At 54.2% G+C, this 14,373-nt stretch overlaps 1 protein-coding gene and 1 long non-coding RNA gene across 3 annotated transcripts; one reads left to right on the top strand and one right to left on the bottom strand.

Moving 5' to 3' along the window:
• Positions 1-2,434: 2,434 nt before the first annotated feature.
• Positions 2,435-4,013, bottom strand: LOC131816806 (uncharacterized). The gene is made up of 2 exons (XR_009348193.1): positions 3,733-4,013; positions 2,435-3,634 (listed from the first exon to the last, which is right to left on the bottom strand). It is a non-coding gene; the product is annotated as an uncharacterized LOC131816806 (long non-coding RNA).
• Positions 4,014-4,079: 66 nt separating this feature from the next.
• On the top strand, positions 4,080-13,976 carry C1H11orf24 (chromosome 1 C11orf24 homolog). Of its 2 annotated transcripts, none has more exons than XM_059149794.1 (4): positions 4,080-4,240; positions 7,935-8,134; positions 11,655-11,828; positions 12,581-13,976. In XM_059149794.1, exons 3-4 carry the CDS (start codon positions 11,753-11,755, stop codon positions 13,693-13,695), a joined length of 1,191 nt encoding a protein of 396 aa, XP_059005777.1. In that variant the 5' UTR covers positions 4,080-4,240; positions 7,935-8,134; positions 11,655-11,752; the 3' UTR covers positions 13,696-13,976. The 2 variants fall into 2 exon arrangements, with proteins under 2 accessions (XP_059005777.1, XP_059005784.1); XM_059149801.1 differs by having other exon boundaries at positions 7,935-8,147.
• The last annotated feature ends 397 nt before the right edge of the window (positions 13,977-14,373 follow it).

Here is a 14,373-nt window from a genome sequence, read left to right as displayed (position 1 = left end):
TGCAGGGTCCTGATATTGTGGTTCAAGTAACAAATGGACCCGTGCAATAATTCAGATAGGACTCTGAATCAGAGCAGCACAAACCATGGAAGCCCCCTTGATGATATCAAAGGAGGGATGGGGGATGACAGTGGCCTGATGCCATCAGAGGTGGGATGCGGAGGTTGGTAGAAGGCAGTGCCCAGGAGCGGAAGAGGGTGGCTCGTCTGAGGAACAGAAGCAACTTCATGTGCATTTTTCAAGGCATGGGGCCTTTTTAGGTAGCCTCTACGCCCAACATGGGGCTTGAACTCATGACCCTGACATCTAGAGTCACGTGCTCTACTGACTGAGCCAGCAGGCTGCCCAAACGTTAGAATTATTTTCTCAATAGAAAAGAAAACAAAATGAGGATTTGGATTTTTTTTTTTTTTAAATAATTGCTTTAAACCTGGGCACCTGAGTGGCTCAGTGGGTTAAGCCCCTTCTTTCAGCTCAGGTCATGGTCTCCGGATCCTGGGATCAAGCCCCGCATCGGGCTCTCTGCTCGGCAGGGAGCCTGCTTTCCCCTCTCCCTCTGCCTGCCTCTCTGCCTACTTGTGACCTCTATTTCTCTGGCAAATGAATAAATAAATAATCTTTAAAAAATTGCATTAAACCTGTGGATTAACTTGGGAAAATTGACATCTTATGAGATTTCATTTTTCAGTCCAGAAACGTGATGCACCTCTTCGCTTACTCAAGTTTAAGTTCTCCGTATAAAGCAAATCAGAAAGCCTGTGTAAGTCCTGAATGTTTCTACTAATGTATCCCTAGGTATTTTATAATTTTGTTATCAGAGTAACGGATGTTAAAATTTTTTTAAGGGTGCCTGGCTGGCTCAGTAGGTAAAGCATAGGACTCTTGATTTTGGCATCATTAGTTCAAGCCCCACCATTGGGTGTGGAGCCTACTTTTAATTAATTAATTAATTAATTAATTATAAAAAATTTTTAGCTTGTTACTGTTGGTATACAAGAAATCTACTGTTGTGTATTTATTTTGCATCCAGACAGATGATTGACTTGCTCTTACAAATTTTTTTTTGTTCTTATAGCTTTTAACTGACTTTTTTTTTTTTTTAAAAGATTTTACTTATTTATCTGACAGAGATCACAAGTAGGCAGAGAGAGAGGAAGGGAAGCAGGCTCCCTGCTGAGCAGAGAGCCCGATGTGGTGCTCAATTCCAGGACCCTGAGATCATGACCCAAGCCGAAGGCAGAGGTTGTACCCCACTGAGCCACCCAGGCGCCCCTTTTAATTGACTTTTAAGTCGACTCTTTTAGACATTTGAGGTAGTTAATTATATCTCAGGTTCAGGACCATAAACGTGCAGGTATTCTCAACATCATGTCACTATCTCAAGCCTATATCCTTGCAGCAGCCGCTGGGAGAGGGAAAGGCAAGCAGAACCCACATTCCAAGGACAGAAGCTGAGTAGCCTCTGAGTGCCGGGCTCCAGCTCACAGTTCAACCGAAGCTCACGTCCTCTCAATGACCTTCCTCAACAATAGTTTCTTTTGTCTCGTTGGTTTCTCTTAGCATAATGCTTTTGAGATTCTTCAGTGTTGGTGACTATTAACAGTAATTCTGCCTTCTATGGCTGAGTAGTAGTCCATTATATAGATGTACTGATTGTTATATCCTCTCACCCACTGATTGACATTTGAGTGTTTCCGGCTTTTGGCAATTGTGAATAAAGTTGCTGTAGACATTTTCATGCAGGTGTTTGTGGGTGCATATGTTTTCATTTCCTTTGGGTAATTAGCTAGGAGACTGCCAAACTTAGTATTTTTTTTTTTAAGATTTTATTTATTTATTTGACAGAAAGAGAGAGATCACAGGCAGACAGAGAGGCAGGCAGAGAGAGAGGGAGAAGCAGGCTCCCCACCAAGCAGAAAGCCCGATGTGGGGCTTGATCCCAGGACCCTGAGATCATGACCTGAGCTGAAGGCAGAGGCTTAACCCACTGAGCCCCCAAACTTAATATTTCTGAACACTATAAGTGATGGGTCAGGAACATCAGCCCAATAATGCATACAGAATTATATTTCTATCCTCATCATTACCAGTCTTTTTCGTCTACAAATTCTCATAATTTTTATGTCCTTAATTTTCTGTTTATGGAGTAAAAAGGAAGCTTCAATTAATAATGACAATGAAGGGCTGAGCATGAAGGGAAATTTTTGCTCATGTTTTTTCCTCCAGGAGTGATGGTTCAGAATTCACTAATTCGGTCTTCATGGAAACCTGGCTGAACTGGACTACCCTGAGTAACGATAAAACTGAGGCACAGAAAGACCAAACCTCTCGCTCACTGTCCCCAAGCTAAAAAGTGGAGCTGGAGTTTGAAGCCAGGCAGGGTTACTCCAGAGCATGGAGTATATTCAAATAATAACGCAATTCAACAACTAAGAACACTGGGCTCTGAGTTTATTATTAGCTCTTTTGCATAGAAAGCACCGGAAATCTTCTGTACCCTGAGAGAAAAGCCTTCACTTAACGGAATCCACTACCACCAACAGCAGCGCAGAGCCCTGCTCTCTACTCTTCATAATACTCTGCAGAAGCAGCTATGCAGTTCCCAGAGCTATGCTTGACACCAGGCTCCAGGTAACCCCAATTCACTGGAAAGGTGCAAGATTCCTCTACAAGAGAATGAATTTCCCTGTCTTCTGGACCATCATGGCAACATAGTGCCACTGTCATCTGAAAACCATTTTCTAGTAACACCTTGGGCTGGGGGCTTGCAAATATTTTCTGTAAAGGACCAGGCAGTACGTATTTCAGGTGTCGTGGGTCATACACAGTTTTTACTGCAATTATTCAACTCTGTCCTTGCGGTGCAAAAGCCTAGACGATACATAAAAGGTGTAACCGTGTCCCAATAAAACTTGACTTGCAAGAGCAGACAGAGGCCCAACAGACCGTTCCCTAGACTAGGAGGTCTTCAGGGAGGCGCGTGCCTTTACCTTTTTAATTTCAGCCTCAGCAGTAAAAATCGTCCTGATTTTACCGAAGAGGAAAACAGCCGCAGAAACCGACTTCTGAGGAAGTCCGGCGCAGAACTACAACCGGCCATTGGGGATATTTTCTCCTGAACACAGACGCTGCCCTTGCTGGATGCGAGCGAGCTGGGGAGATCAGAGCAAACTCAAAGCAAAAGCATCTTGTCCTCGCGACGCCCCGCACCTGGCCTGGGTCGCGGCGAACTCGCGTGCGCAGCGCAGTTCTACGCCACTCGAAAGGAGGAGGTCGAACTGGGGCTGGCGGCTCTCGACTGCCTTTCAGGCGCTCCCCGCGCTCTGAGCAGGGAGGTGACCTCCTCTCCGCACACCGCCTGGCTTCGTCTCTCAGCCCAGGACCCCAGGACCCCAGGGCAGGCTACACGGCGGCCTGAAAATAAAGCCTTCGGAGACCAGCCTTCGCAGACAGGCTTCCTTCGCACGTGGGGGTCCCGAGGGAGCTTTACACAGAGCGGGGTTCGGTGACACAACCAGTCATTCGCACAGCCTCCGTCTAGGTCAGGTGCTACGCACGTTCCCTCGCGCTCCACGCGGCCCCGTCGTTCCCCGGCGTCTCACAGCGGCCGGACACGGGGTCTCCGCTTCTGCATCTGTGAAAGAGGCACGAAGCCCCCACAGAGCTGTGGCACTGAACCTGCAGGTCAGACACGGAACCCCGCGCGGGGCCACCACCCCCACGACTCCTTACCGACTGGACCCCCCCGGGGCTGGGCTGAGTGGGAGGGAGGAGGGCGGCACTGAGGGCCACCCCAGGGCTCGGGCCCCTGCGCGCTGTCGGGGTTCGTCCGAGCTCCCACAGGCCAGCTGCTGAGGCGCAGCACCACCACTTCCGCCGCACGCCAGTCCGAAACCGCGGCTCCCGGCCGCTTCCGGCCACGAGCTCGACGGAGTCCGAGCCGCCCCGCGGTGGGCGGAGCCTGAGGACAACCACGCCCCTCGCTTCCGGCACCCTTTCGGCGGCTCCTGGCACCGCGGGCCCCTCCCTGCTCCGGGCGGGGCTGCCCCGCCCACTCGAGCCCGCCTCCGGTGACGTCAGTTCCGGGGCGGTCCGGGCGGGGCCCGAGCTGGGGCGGCTGCCTTGAGCAGTCTTGGCTCCGGTGCTCTGCTCCGCTGCCGGCCACGTCTCCACGCCGGGCCGCGGGTACTTCCCCCGCCGTCCGACGGCCGCCCGGCCGCCGCAGGCCTGCCGCGCCCGGGTAAGGGGCCCGCGCCGCCGGCCGGGGAGCTGTTGTCACGGCTCCCTGAACCGGCTTGCGAGCGAAGGAGGGAGGTGGGGGCAGGAGGAGGCTTGAATGGGGGCACAAGAGGCAGGAGGGCGACCTGGCAAAGATCAGTGGGGGCACAGGTGCAAGACGAGGAGGCCAGGAGGGAGGAAGGAACGGAGGGAGTCAGGTGGGGCACCGATGGGAGACCGAGAGGCCGGAGGGGGGAGGAGGGCTGCAGGGGGTATCCCTAACCCGGGGAGAGGCCGGCTCGTTGGAGTTTGGGAGCGGAGGGTGGGAGAGTCGGGACACTCCCAAATGCGCGGGGAACTGAAAGGTTTTCCCGGGGCAAGGCTGGGCCCCAGAGTGCTGCCCTCCAAGAAAGAATTGGCTTTTTAGGTGACCCAGGCCTTCCCCAGGCCCTCCACCTGGGAGGGGTTGTGCCTTTCCATCCGCCTGCCTCCCTCCCCCGTGGGAGCCCGGTGGCTGCTTACTGTGTGCAGCTCACGATCGGGCTGAGAGGCGGAATCAGCATCCACATGGTTTGCCATAAGACATAAACATCATGCTTAGAAACCTGCCTATCCCAACATGCAGTTATTTTTACCACCCGGAGGAAGCATCTTTAAAAATTTCCCTGAAATCGGTGAGGAAAATATTTAAAATACGAATTTTCCACCTATAGTCAGGACTTGCTTCATGGACAAAGGAGTGCCAGATTTGCCCACAGTGCCAGCGAAAACTAGCCTTTGATCAGCATTTAGCTGTGATACAAAAAGGTGCAGAAACTTACAGAACTTAAACTTACAGAAGCAAGCAGGGTAATTAGGATGATATCCACTTCAGTTCCCATCTGCCACGAAGACACGTCCTTTAGACCACAGGGCAATGTCTGTATATGCAAAACCACACACCTGTGTTCCTTGGGTTCTGCTGCCAAAGTTCAGCCAGGTGAGGTGCTGGGATTAGGTATCTAGGGTTTGCCCTGTATTTGTTTTCTGCACTTCCTGCTCCTTGCTGTATAAAGCTTGTCCAGCTTGGGGTAGGGGCCCAGGCCATGCTGCTGCTGATTTAGATCTTACTGGACTGATAGAATGTGGGGGTGACACCTATAATCCCTTACCAAGCCTAAGGGTTACTTGTATAAGCTCCTGGGAACAATCTAGGCCAGGAGAAGGAAGCCAGCCATTCAGAGTCTGCGGCCATGTAATCAGCATGTAACAGGTTCCTAAAAGAGTTTTTGTAAAACTCAAGCCAAGGGGTAACTGGGTGGCTCAATTCGTTGAGCATCTGCTTTCCGCTTGAGTAGTGATCTCAGGGTCCTGGGATCAAGCCCCATGTTGGGCTCCCTGGCTCAGTGGGGAGCCTGCTTCCTCCATCTCCCTCTGCAGCTCCCCCTGCTCTTGCTCTCTCTTTCTCTCAAATAAATTTTAAAAATCTTAAAAAAAAATCAAGCCAAGGTTGGGAACATAATAATTCAGAGACAAGGGGTATTGGAAGGTATCATGAGATCATGGACCAGATAAGGATCAGGAAGTTGACACCTAGGGCCACAGTCCGGGGATGCCTTTCTAATGGAGGGTCACCTGGCTCGGGGTGCTCCCCCCCAGCGGAACTTGTGGGGAGCTGACCGCTGAAAAAGAGGGGATCCCAGCAGCAGCCCCGCCCCTGTCTCTCCACCTGTGGGTCTTCCATTTAACAGTAACTTCATTCTTTCTTGTTTATTCCCTTCTTGCACCAGTGGTCTCTTTTCTTTCCATCTATTATAGTCTGAGGCCTCGAGCTACCTAGTCTCCCTGCACCCTAATAATGAGAATGACTGGCCGGCCCCTCGCTTAAAGCTTTGGGAAGCCTTTGCAGGACGGAGTATCATTTAAATCTTGCTCATGGTTTGTCCATTGTGAGTCAGCTTACAAAGATCAGTGCAGGTCCTCACACGTGAATCTTGACATTTAGAATGTGCTTTTGGAAAGTGAAGGCAGAACCTTCCAGACAGATGAAGTCACGGCCCAATGAGGGGCCTGTTCTGGACTCTATGGGTGGCCAATTCCCATCTCTGTAGGAGTGACCACCAGCGCCAGGGGCTGGGAGTACATAAGCAGTGATGGTGTCCGGTAGAAGTTTCTAGAGAAACTTGTGGAGTTTCTTTGACATAGTCTTAGAAACATGCTCCGTCTGTGCACCCACATGTGTTTGTAACTGTGTGTGCGATTGCACACATGTGTGTGTGCGTGTGTGTGTCTGTGTGTACACCTGTGGGAGTTTGTATTAGAGAGTAAGCCCATGGGGGTCCTCACCATCCCCACCTCCTAAGGAGGTGAGGCGCTATTTCTTAATCTCCCAAGTTTCCATTAAATAGTCACCAGGGAGAGAAACATTTGTGCTGGTTACTGTCTTTGCATTACAACTGTCCTCCTGATTCCTCTGAAGTTGTGGCTAGCTCCTAGAAGAATGAAGTTCCTGATACATAAATTATGGAGTTTCTCTAAATCATTAAAATCTACATGTGAAAAACTATATCCAGCAGGGTTACTCTGTGCCTCTCTGCCCCTGCAGCTCAAATACCTGAAGAAAATCAGATATCGTTTTCCTTCATGGGTCGAAATGTTTTCCAAAATGCTTGTGCAAGAAAAAAAAAAATGATGGAAAATGAAAATCACCAGTAAATTTGTTCCCCAGGCATAACTATCACTAACGCTCTGGTGTAAATCTCTCCAGATCCCTTAACCAATGTCTACTTATTTATTTTTTTAAAGATTTTCTTTATTTAACTGACAGTGAGAGGGACAACGAGAGAGGGAACACAAGCAGGGGAAGTGGGAGAGGGAGAAGCAGGCTCTCCGCGGAGCAGGGAGCCCGACATGGGGCTCAATCCCAGGACCCCGGGACCATGACCTGAGCCAAAGGCAGACGCTTAACTGACTGAGCCACCCAGGTGCCCCAACAAATGTCTGCTTAAATAAAAAGAGAATCCTGGTGCATATACTGTTGTATGACCTGCTTTTTTTCATCTATTGGTACATGTGGCCCATGTCAATAAAGAGAAAGCTATATCTTTTTTTAAGACTTTATTTTTAAGCAATCCTTGTATCCAGTGTGGGGCTCGAACTCACAATCTGGGACCAAGAGCCACACATTCCACCGACCGAGCCACCCCGGCACCCGGAAGTTGTATATTTTTTGAACAGCTGCCATAGTATTTGATATGTGGGTGGGGCCATATCTTCTAAAACTACACCAGTTGTTTTGCTGTTATAAATAACACCATGATGAACATCCTTTTAGACCTCCATCTTTAGACATCCATCCACTTGCTTCCCTGGAAGAAATTCCAGCAGTAGAAAGCGCTCCATTGCCAAGTCTTGGCATTGAAAGTTTTTTTTTTTTTTTAAGATTTTTATTTATTTATTTGAGATCACAAGTAAGCAGAGAGGCAGGCAGGGGTGGGGAGAGAAGGGAGCCCAATGTGGGGCTCGATCCCAGGACCCTGAGATCATGACCTGAGCCAAAGGCAGAGGCTTTAACCCCCTGAGCCACCCAGATGCCCAACATTGAAAGTTCTAATAGACATTGTCAGTCTCCCAGCACAACGGTCTCTTTAAGGCTGTTCTGCCAGTGAATCCCTCCTCCCCAGGCTTTGCCCCCCTCTGCTTTACCTAAGGAGTATTTACTCTTTTTTGAACCGTAGATGCGTCTGTTCCCAGAGCGGGGCATCTGCCCATGTCCCACGTGGCCACAAAGCATGCCGTGGCCTGCAAGTGCTCCTCGAGGCTGCTCTCACCTCTTGCAAAGCCAGACCTCGCCCCGCAAGCACACGGTGCCAAGCCCGCCACTCTCCAGGGAGGACAAGGGCCCAGCGTGGGAGCTTGCCCGGAGCAGCTGCGTCTGGTGAGTGTCCACGGTGAGTGTCCACTTGCTCACCATTGAGAGGGCCCCTCGAGGGCTTCGCTGCAAAGTGGGGGAAAAGGACAGACAGCAGAGCCCAGAGTGGCCTGTTCTGTGGCATTTCATGGACAGCGGTTTTCCCTTCCCAGGTAGACCAGGAGGGCGGGGCTAGGAGCAGGGACAGATAGGAGGGGCTCGGAGCACGTGGTCCTCTGTGGCCCTCTGCTGTTCTGGTGACACAGGCTCCCAAACCGCAGCAGCTTTCCTCTGGGCCTGGTGTTGAGATCTCGCAATGCTTGCCCCTCACCGATGCTGGGGCTGGGGGGTGAGGAGCCGCCTAGCAGCAGTCATCCTGGGAGGAGAGAGGCCAGAGTCTATCCCCTGACCACCAGCGAGACAGTCCAGTCCATGTCTGTTCCGCATGAGGAGCTGAAAGAAAAGGAGGAAATCCATTCGGCACTGTGACTCAGTGCCTCTCTCCCTAAGCTCGATTATCCGCTCTGGAGTTCCTTCCAGTGCTAGAACAGGGTTGGCAAACTATGGCCGGGGGGCCGAGTCCCGCCTCCTGCCTGTTTTTGTAAATAAAGTTTTATTGGGACACAGCCACACCCATCGTTCACAAGTGTAGCTGAGACAGAGACGGCATGGCCCATGAAATCTAAAATATTTGCTGTCTAGCTCTTTACAGAAAAAGTTTGCTGACTCTGGCCTGGAGATTTGTAGCGAGGGGGGCAGCAGATGGCACTGGTGCCCGGGGTGCATGCAGGAAGCCTGGTCACGTCATCCTCCCCACCCCCGGCGGAGCCCAGAGCCGTGCAGGGAGCATGTTGGGCCCGGCAGTGCTAGCATTTTAAATACATTCAGTAGATGTGAGCGGCCAAAGAAAGAGCCATTTAAATACATTTATTCACTGAGCGCCAGCTGCGTGGCCTCAGTTCATGGGGAGTGTGGCTTCTTTGTTCCCGAAACCTTCCAGTTTCAGTTCTTTCGTCTGTGGCATTGGTCTGTGTCTTCTCTCCCCACCCTGCCCCCTACTTGTTTCTGTCAGAACAAAGAATGTCTTTTGCACTCAAGAAAACAGATGCGGGGGCGCCTGGGCGGCTCAGTCGGTTGGGCGTCTGCTTTCAGCTCGGGTCATGATCCCCGGGTCCTGGGATCGAGTCCCGCTGGGCTCTCTGCTCAGCAGAGAGAACTGCTTCTCCCTCTTCCTCCACCCCTCCCCCGCTTGTCCTCTCTGGCTCTATCTCTCTGTCAAATAAATAAACAAAACCTAGAAGAAGAAAAGAAAAGACGCAGATTGGTAGCTTCTGGCCGAGTCCTCTAGACCTCTAAGCTCCCAGGAGCCCTTACGGACCGTTTTCCTGTCGTGGGGCTACTTTCCCACAGTCCCCTCTGATCACAGGAGCCAGAAAGCCACCGGGCGGCCACTCTCTACATGTCCCTCTCTGCCACGCAGGGGCTGCTTGGTGGAGCTCCTAGCAGGGCCAGATGGGCTTGTTGGGGCACACTGGTGGCTAAGCCTGGGGCAGGGCTAGAAACTTCAGGAATTCCACATGCCCCATGGGGCCGGGCCTGGGGGGCAGAGGTAGCTGGGCCAGATTTTGAAGGCCTCCTTGGCCGTGTTAATGAGTTTTGGGGTTATCCTGGGATAGTGTGGGGTCTGAGTGGAGGCAGTGGAGGCAGAATCATCTTTGTGGGTTCCAAGGATCTTTCTGGAAGCTGTGGGGTGGCATGCGGATCAGGGCCAGGATGGGGATGCATGAAGGTGATTCATTCATGACTCAGGGCTTGTGGAAAGACAGTGAGCCTGGCCCGATCACCAGGGGCCGCCTAGGTGTGGGGCCACTGAGGGTAGTGGGGAGTCCTCATGCCAGCTGAGGAGCCGATCAGGACATTTTCACTTAGTGTGACTCGAGTGCTGCCTTCCATGACTTCCTGTGCAACTCAAGAGCTTCATGGTAAGGGCCACTGGAAAGACCAAAGGCCTTGGGTGTCTGCGGGCCGGTGCCCTCGGGAGCCCCTGGGCCATTGCCTGCCCTCCTCCCAACAGGCTTGTTTTCAAATGAGGTGTTTAGTCATGGGACCAAGCATGACTGCGTGTGACTGCATCATTGTCTGGAGAGGACCTGGACCTTGCTGACAGCCACGCGGGTCTCAGGACAGGATTAGGGGCCACCCAGGACCAGGAGGGCGTGAAGTGATGGGACTCTTAAGGCTAGTGGGCCCCTCTGCTTCCCAGTGCACCCCTACAGTGAGGGACACCAGCCGACCAGCACACTGGAGGGCCCCGGGGTGAGGGTGGAGAGACCCCTGTGTGCTCGAGAAGCCAGGTCTAGCTGGGCCCAGTCCTCCTCTTGGTGAGGCTCAAGCTGTTGTGGCATTTCTGGAAGTTTCTGCAGATAGCTAGGTGACCAGGTCGTCGCTACTACCTCTGTCTCTTGCAGTGGCACCCCCTGGTCTAGTCCTTCAGGCTCCTGCGGCCTTGTCCCCTTCTGCCCGTGCTGCTACCCCTGCCGCCTCCTCACTGGGCTCCTGTCACGCCTGCCCCTCATCTGTCCCTCCTGCCCAAGCATCTTCCCGTGCTGGTGACACACCGGCCTCGGTGCCCCCGCAAACCCCAGCTGCGCCGTGGTGGTCCGCCAATCTCCGGTCTGATCCCAGGTCTCAGCACGCTGTCTCCCCGCCTCTGGCCCCGGTGCTGTCACCTGTTGTGCTCTCCCCCCACCTCCCCCACACCTTCCCCACCAGGCGGATCCCACCCATCCTTCAGAACATGGCCCACCTGTCGCCTTCCCAGGAAGCCTTCCCTGGCCACGCCTCTCCACCCACCAGAATTCAGTGGCTCCCCTAGGCCCCACAGCACCCTGCCTCCCCCACTCACCTCTGGGGCCTCCACACAGAGGACCAGCCTCCGACTGACATGTCAAGGCCTTCCCGTGCACCATCCCCTGCCTGCTCCAGGCACGGAGTCACGCCTCTCCTCTATGCTTGCAGAAGCTTGCAGTGACCTCTTTTCTGTGTTTCCTCCTGGATGGCAGGCTGCCTAGAGGACAGAGTTGTGTGGCTTTCGTCTTTTTGTTCTACATGCATTGCCCGGCCCATGAGCAGGCACTCGGGGAATATTGGATGGATGGTGGGTGGGTAATGGGTGAATGGGTGACACACGATGGACGGGGGCTAGTTGGCTGGCTAGCTAAAGGATATCTCCCATGTGAAAGGTGAGGTCAGCTCTTCTGCTCTTTCACACTAGGAACTCTGGGTGGGAAAGTGGGTGCTTACAAAGGTTGAGACACAGAATGAAAGTGGGTCGAGGAGTCTCTAAACCCATCAAATACAGGTGTGGGACAGGTCACGAGATTGCCGTGGATGAGAGGTATCACACTGTTCTGGGTGCCAGGCCCTGGTCAAAATACTCAGCTCGGTTTGCAGCCTGGACCTTCTAGAAGCCTCCGTGGCAGGCACCCCACCATGCCCCATGGCCCAGGTGAGGCTGTGCATTACTGACCAGACCTTTCTTGACCAGATCCTTCAGCCAAGCAGCAGGGAGTCACCAACAGCCGGAGGAGCGGCCAGCTGGGAGCCCCAGGGACTGCCCAGCCTGGCTCCTAGCTCACCCACAAGATGTGGACAGCCCTTGTGCTCGTTTGGATTTCCTCCTTGTCCTTATCCGAGAGCCAAGTGCCATCCCAGGATGCACGTAAGTGAGAAAACCCTGTGACTGCTGGTCAGGCCAACAGTGATCCCGAAGCATCCTGAGCCCACGGGACATGTGCAGGCCTAGTCCAGCGAGTTGCGAGCCCCAGAGCCGCCAAGGGCCAGCTTGGGGAGAAAGCTCCCAGGGGACTGGGCCTCTGAGCTCTGAGTCCTGACAAGGCCACTTGCTTGGCCCTGCACAATTTCTCCTATAAAACCCATCTTCACTGGGGGATTCGTCCGCTCACACATCATATATCTCATTACACTCCTGCTCTGTGCCACACACTGACCATCCCCGGAATTCCTGCCACAAATCCTTCCAGAAAGCCAAGAATTGTTTTACGATGTGACTGTCTGTTGATGATGTATCTGGTTTCTAAAGCGCATGTGGTGTGATGGGTTTTGTTAATGGTGAATCACACCTCTGAGGTGAGACTTTCCCTCTGACTGATGTTTTGGGAATTGGACCCAAGAGAGAAGTTCTTGAGCCTTCAACGGGCTCGGGTTCAGAGGACGAGGGAGTTCTTACGTCCAAGTGCCGAGGGCCCCTCTGCGGGGCAGCAGGCTGCGTGTGCTCACGCAGGAGGATAGGAGGGAAGCGTGTTCACGATTCACCTCCGTCGTTCTCACGGGGTTGAGGCCAAAAGGCCACCCGGGCCAGACTGACAGGCCACAAACTAAGACACTCTGAGCCATCTCCCTGCACAGGACAGAAAGTGACGGTATCTTTTTTCTCCCTTTTCTGACTTTAAGGGCACTTAGTCCTCAACCAGACAGATAATCCAGCCAAGAAAAGTGTATCTGTGATGACAGTTACCAGAGTCCTTAATGGAATATCCGGAATAATGACCGCAGTGACCCCTTCTCCTGTCCCATTGGCCACAGGGACCCCGGTGGCCAACGCCAGCTCTCCTGCAGTCACAGCAGGTAGAACACTCAGGACAGATGCGGGGACGGAAGGTTCCCCTGAACAAGTAGCCTCCAGGGCACCCCAGCCCCCTGCCCCGGCGGCATCACAGCGGACCCCATCCTCCACCGCCGTCCGTGTCCCCCACACACAGGTGCCAAGTGGCAGCCCACTGCCAGGGACAGCAGCTCTGACGACACTGGCCACCAGTGCTCAGCCCACCACTGGGCCTGTCATGACTGCCCACGCCCCGATGGGCACACACAGCCCTTCCCAGCATACCCCCGGCAACTCCACAGCCAGTCCCACGGCCACCTCGGGTTCCCAAGTGCTTAACGTGTCCACACAAGCCCCCGCCGTCCAGGCATCAACAGGCTGGCCCACGGCTGACACAGCAAGAGGGCCCACACCCACCCTCTCCAGCACAGCCTCGGAGCCCACCCGCCCATCCGTGACTCCCGTGGCCACCACAGCAGGGACCACCACCACAGCCCATGCCCAGGAGCCGACCACCAGCTCAGCGCCATCACCTGTGCCCCCCACCAGCCCGACCCCCAAGGGGGAGGCCACGTCCCCCACGACCCGGCCGAGCCCTGCTCCATCAACACCTGGGGCTGCGGGGCCAGGGACAGCCCGGACACCCGAGCACGTGCCGCCTGAAACCCCTCCTGGCACGGCGTCCTCCGCCCCGACGCCGGGGGCTCCCGGGAGCACGAAGATGTCAGCCACAGACCTGTGCCCGCTCAGCACCCAAGGCCAGTACGTGGTGGTCACCACCAGGCCCCTCAGCCCGTCTCTGGTGAACAAGGGTTTCCTGCTGGCGGCGCTCTTCCTCGGGGTGGCCCTCTTCGTCGTCGTCGTGGTTCTGCTCGCCCTGCAGGCCTACGAGAGCTACAGGAAGAAGGAGTACACGCAGGTGGACTATCTCATCAACGGGATGTACGCGGACTCGGAAATGTGAGTGGCAGGGCGCGCCCAGCCCGCCCCTCCTGCCTGTTGCCTCTGAGACCAAACCAAGTGCTTCCAGATCCTTTTGGTGCAATTAGGAGGTAGGCTGGACGTCTCTGCACATTTCCTCGCGGTCGGATTAAGCTCACGATCACTCGAGAGTGGCTGCTTTTTCGTATTTATTTTTGTAAACAATCATGTCCAGGCGACGGGCAGCGATCGCGCCGTGGGCGGGGCTGCAGGGCCCCCGTGTGGATCCTGACCCAAATTAAAGCAATGACCACCTTCCATTCAGACCCGTGTCCCCCCATTTGTGAAGGTCGTGTCCTGTCCGCCATCGCGCCTGGGGGGCCTTCCTGGGACGCGCGTGATGGGGTTCATGTTCATCAGCATTTACGGTTAACACCGGGGTCTGGGGTCTGCTGTGTCTGCGCCCTTCCTGGGGCCTCACTGTTAATTCCGAACGTGCCTGTGCTCAGTGGGTGGGGGGAGGGGCGCCCCAGGCCCTGGGCATGTCTGGCACCCCCTGGAGACAGGGCCTTCCCACAGATGTCCCTTTTCTGAATTGTTCACTGGTGCAAGCTTGGAGCCGGATTTGGGCACGGTGAGCTGCCTGTTGTGGCGGCTCAGCCCAGACCTGCTGGGACGGATTCTCAGTGAACCCGCCCAGCTCACACTGTGCACTCGCCTC

Source organism: Mustela lutreola, chromosome 1 (genome assembly GCF_030435805.1).
Source record: "Mustela lutreola isolate mMusLut2 chromosome 1, mMusLut2.pri, whole genome shotgun sequence".
NCBI classification, from domain to species: domain Eukaryota; kingdom Metazoa; phylum Chordata; class Mammalia; order Carnivora; family Mustelidae; genus Mustela; species Mustela lutreola.
Note: the sequence above shows the minus strand (reverse complement) of the source record. Positions and strands in the feature narration are given on the sequence as shown.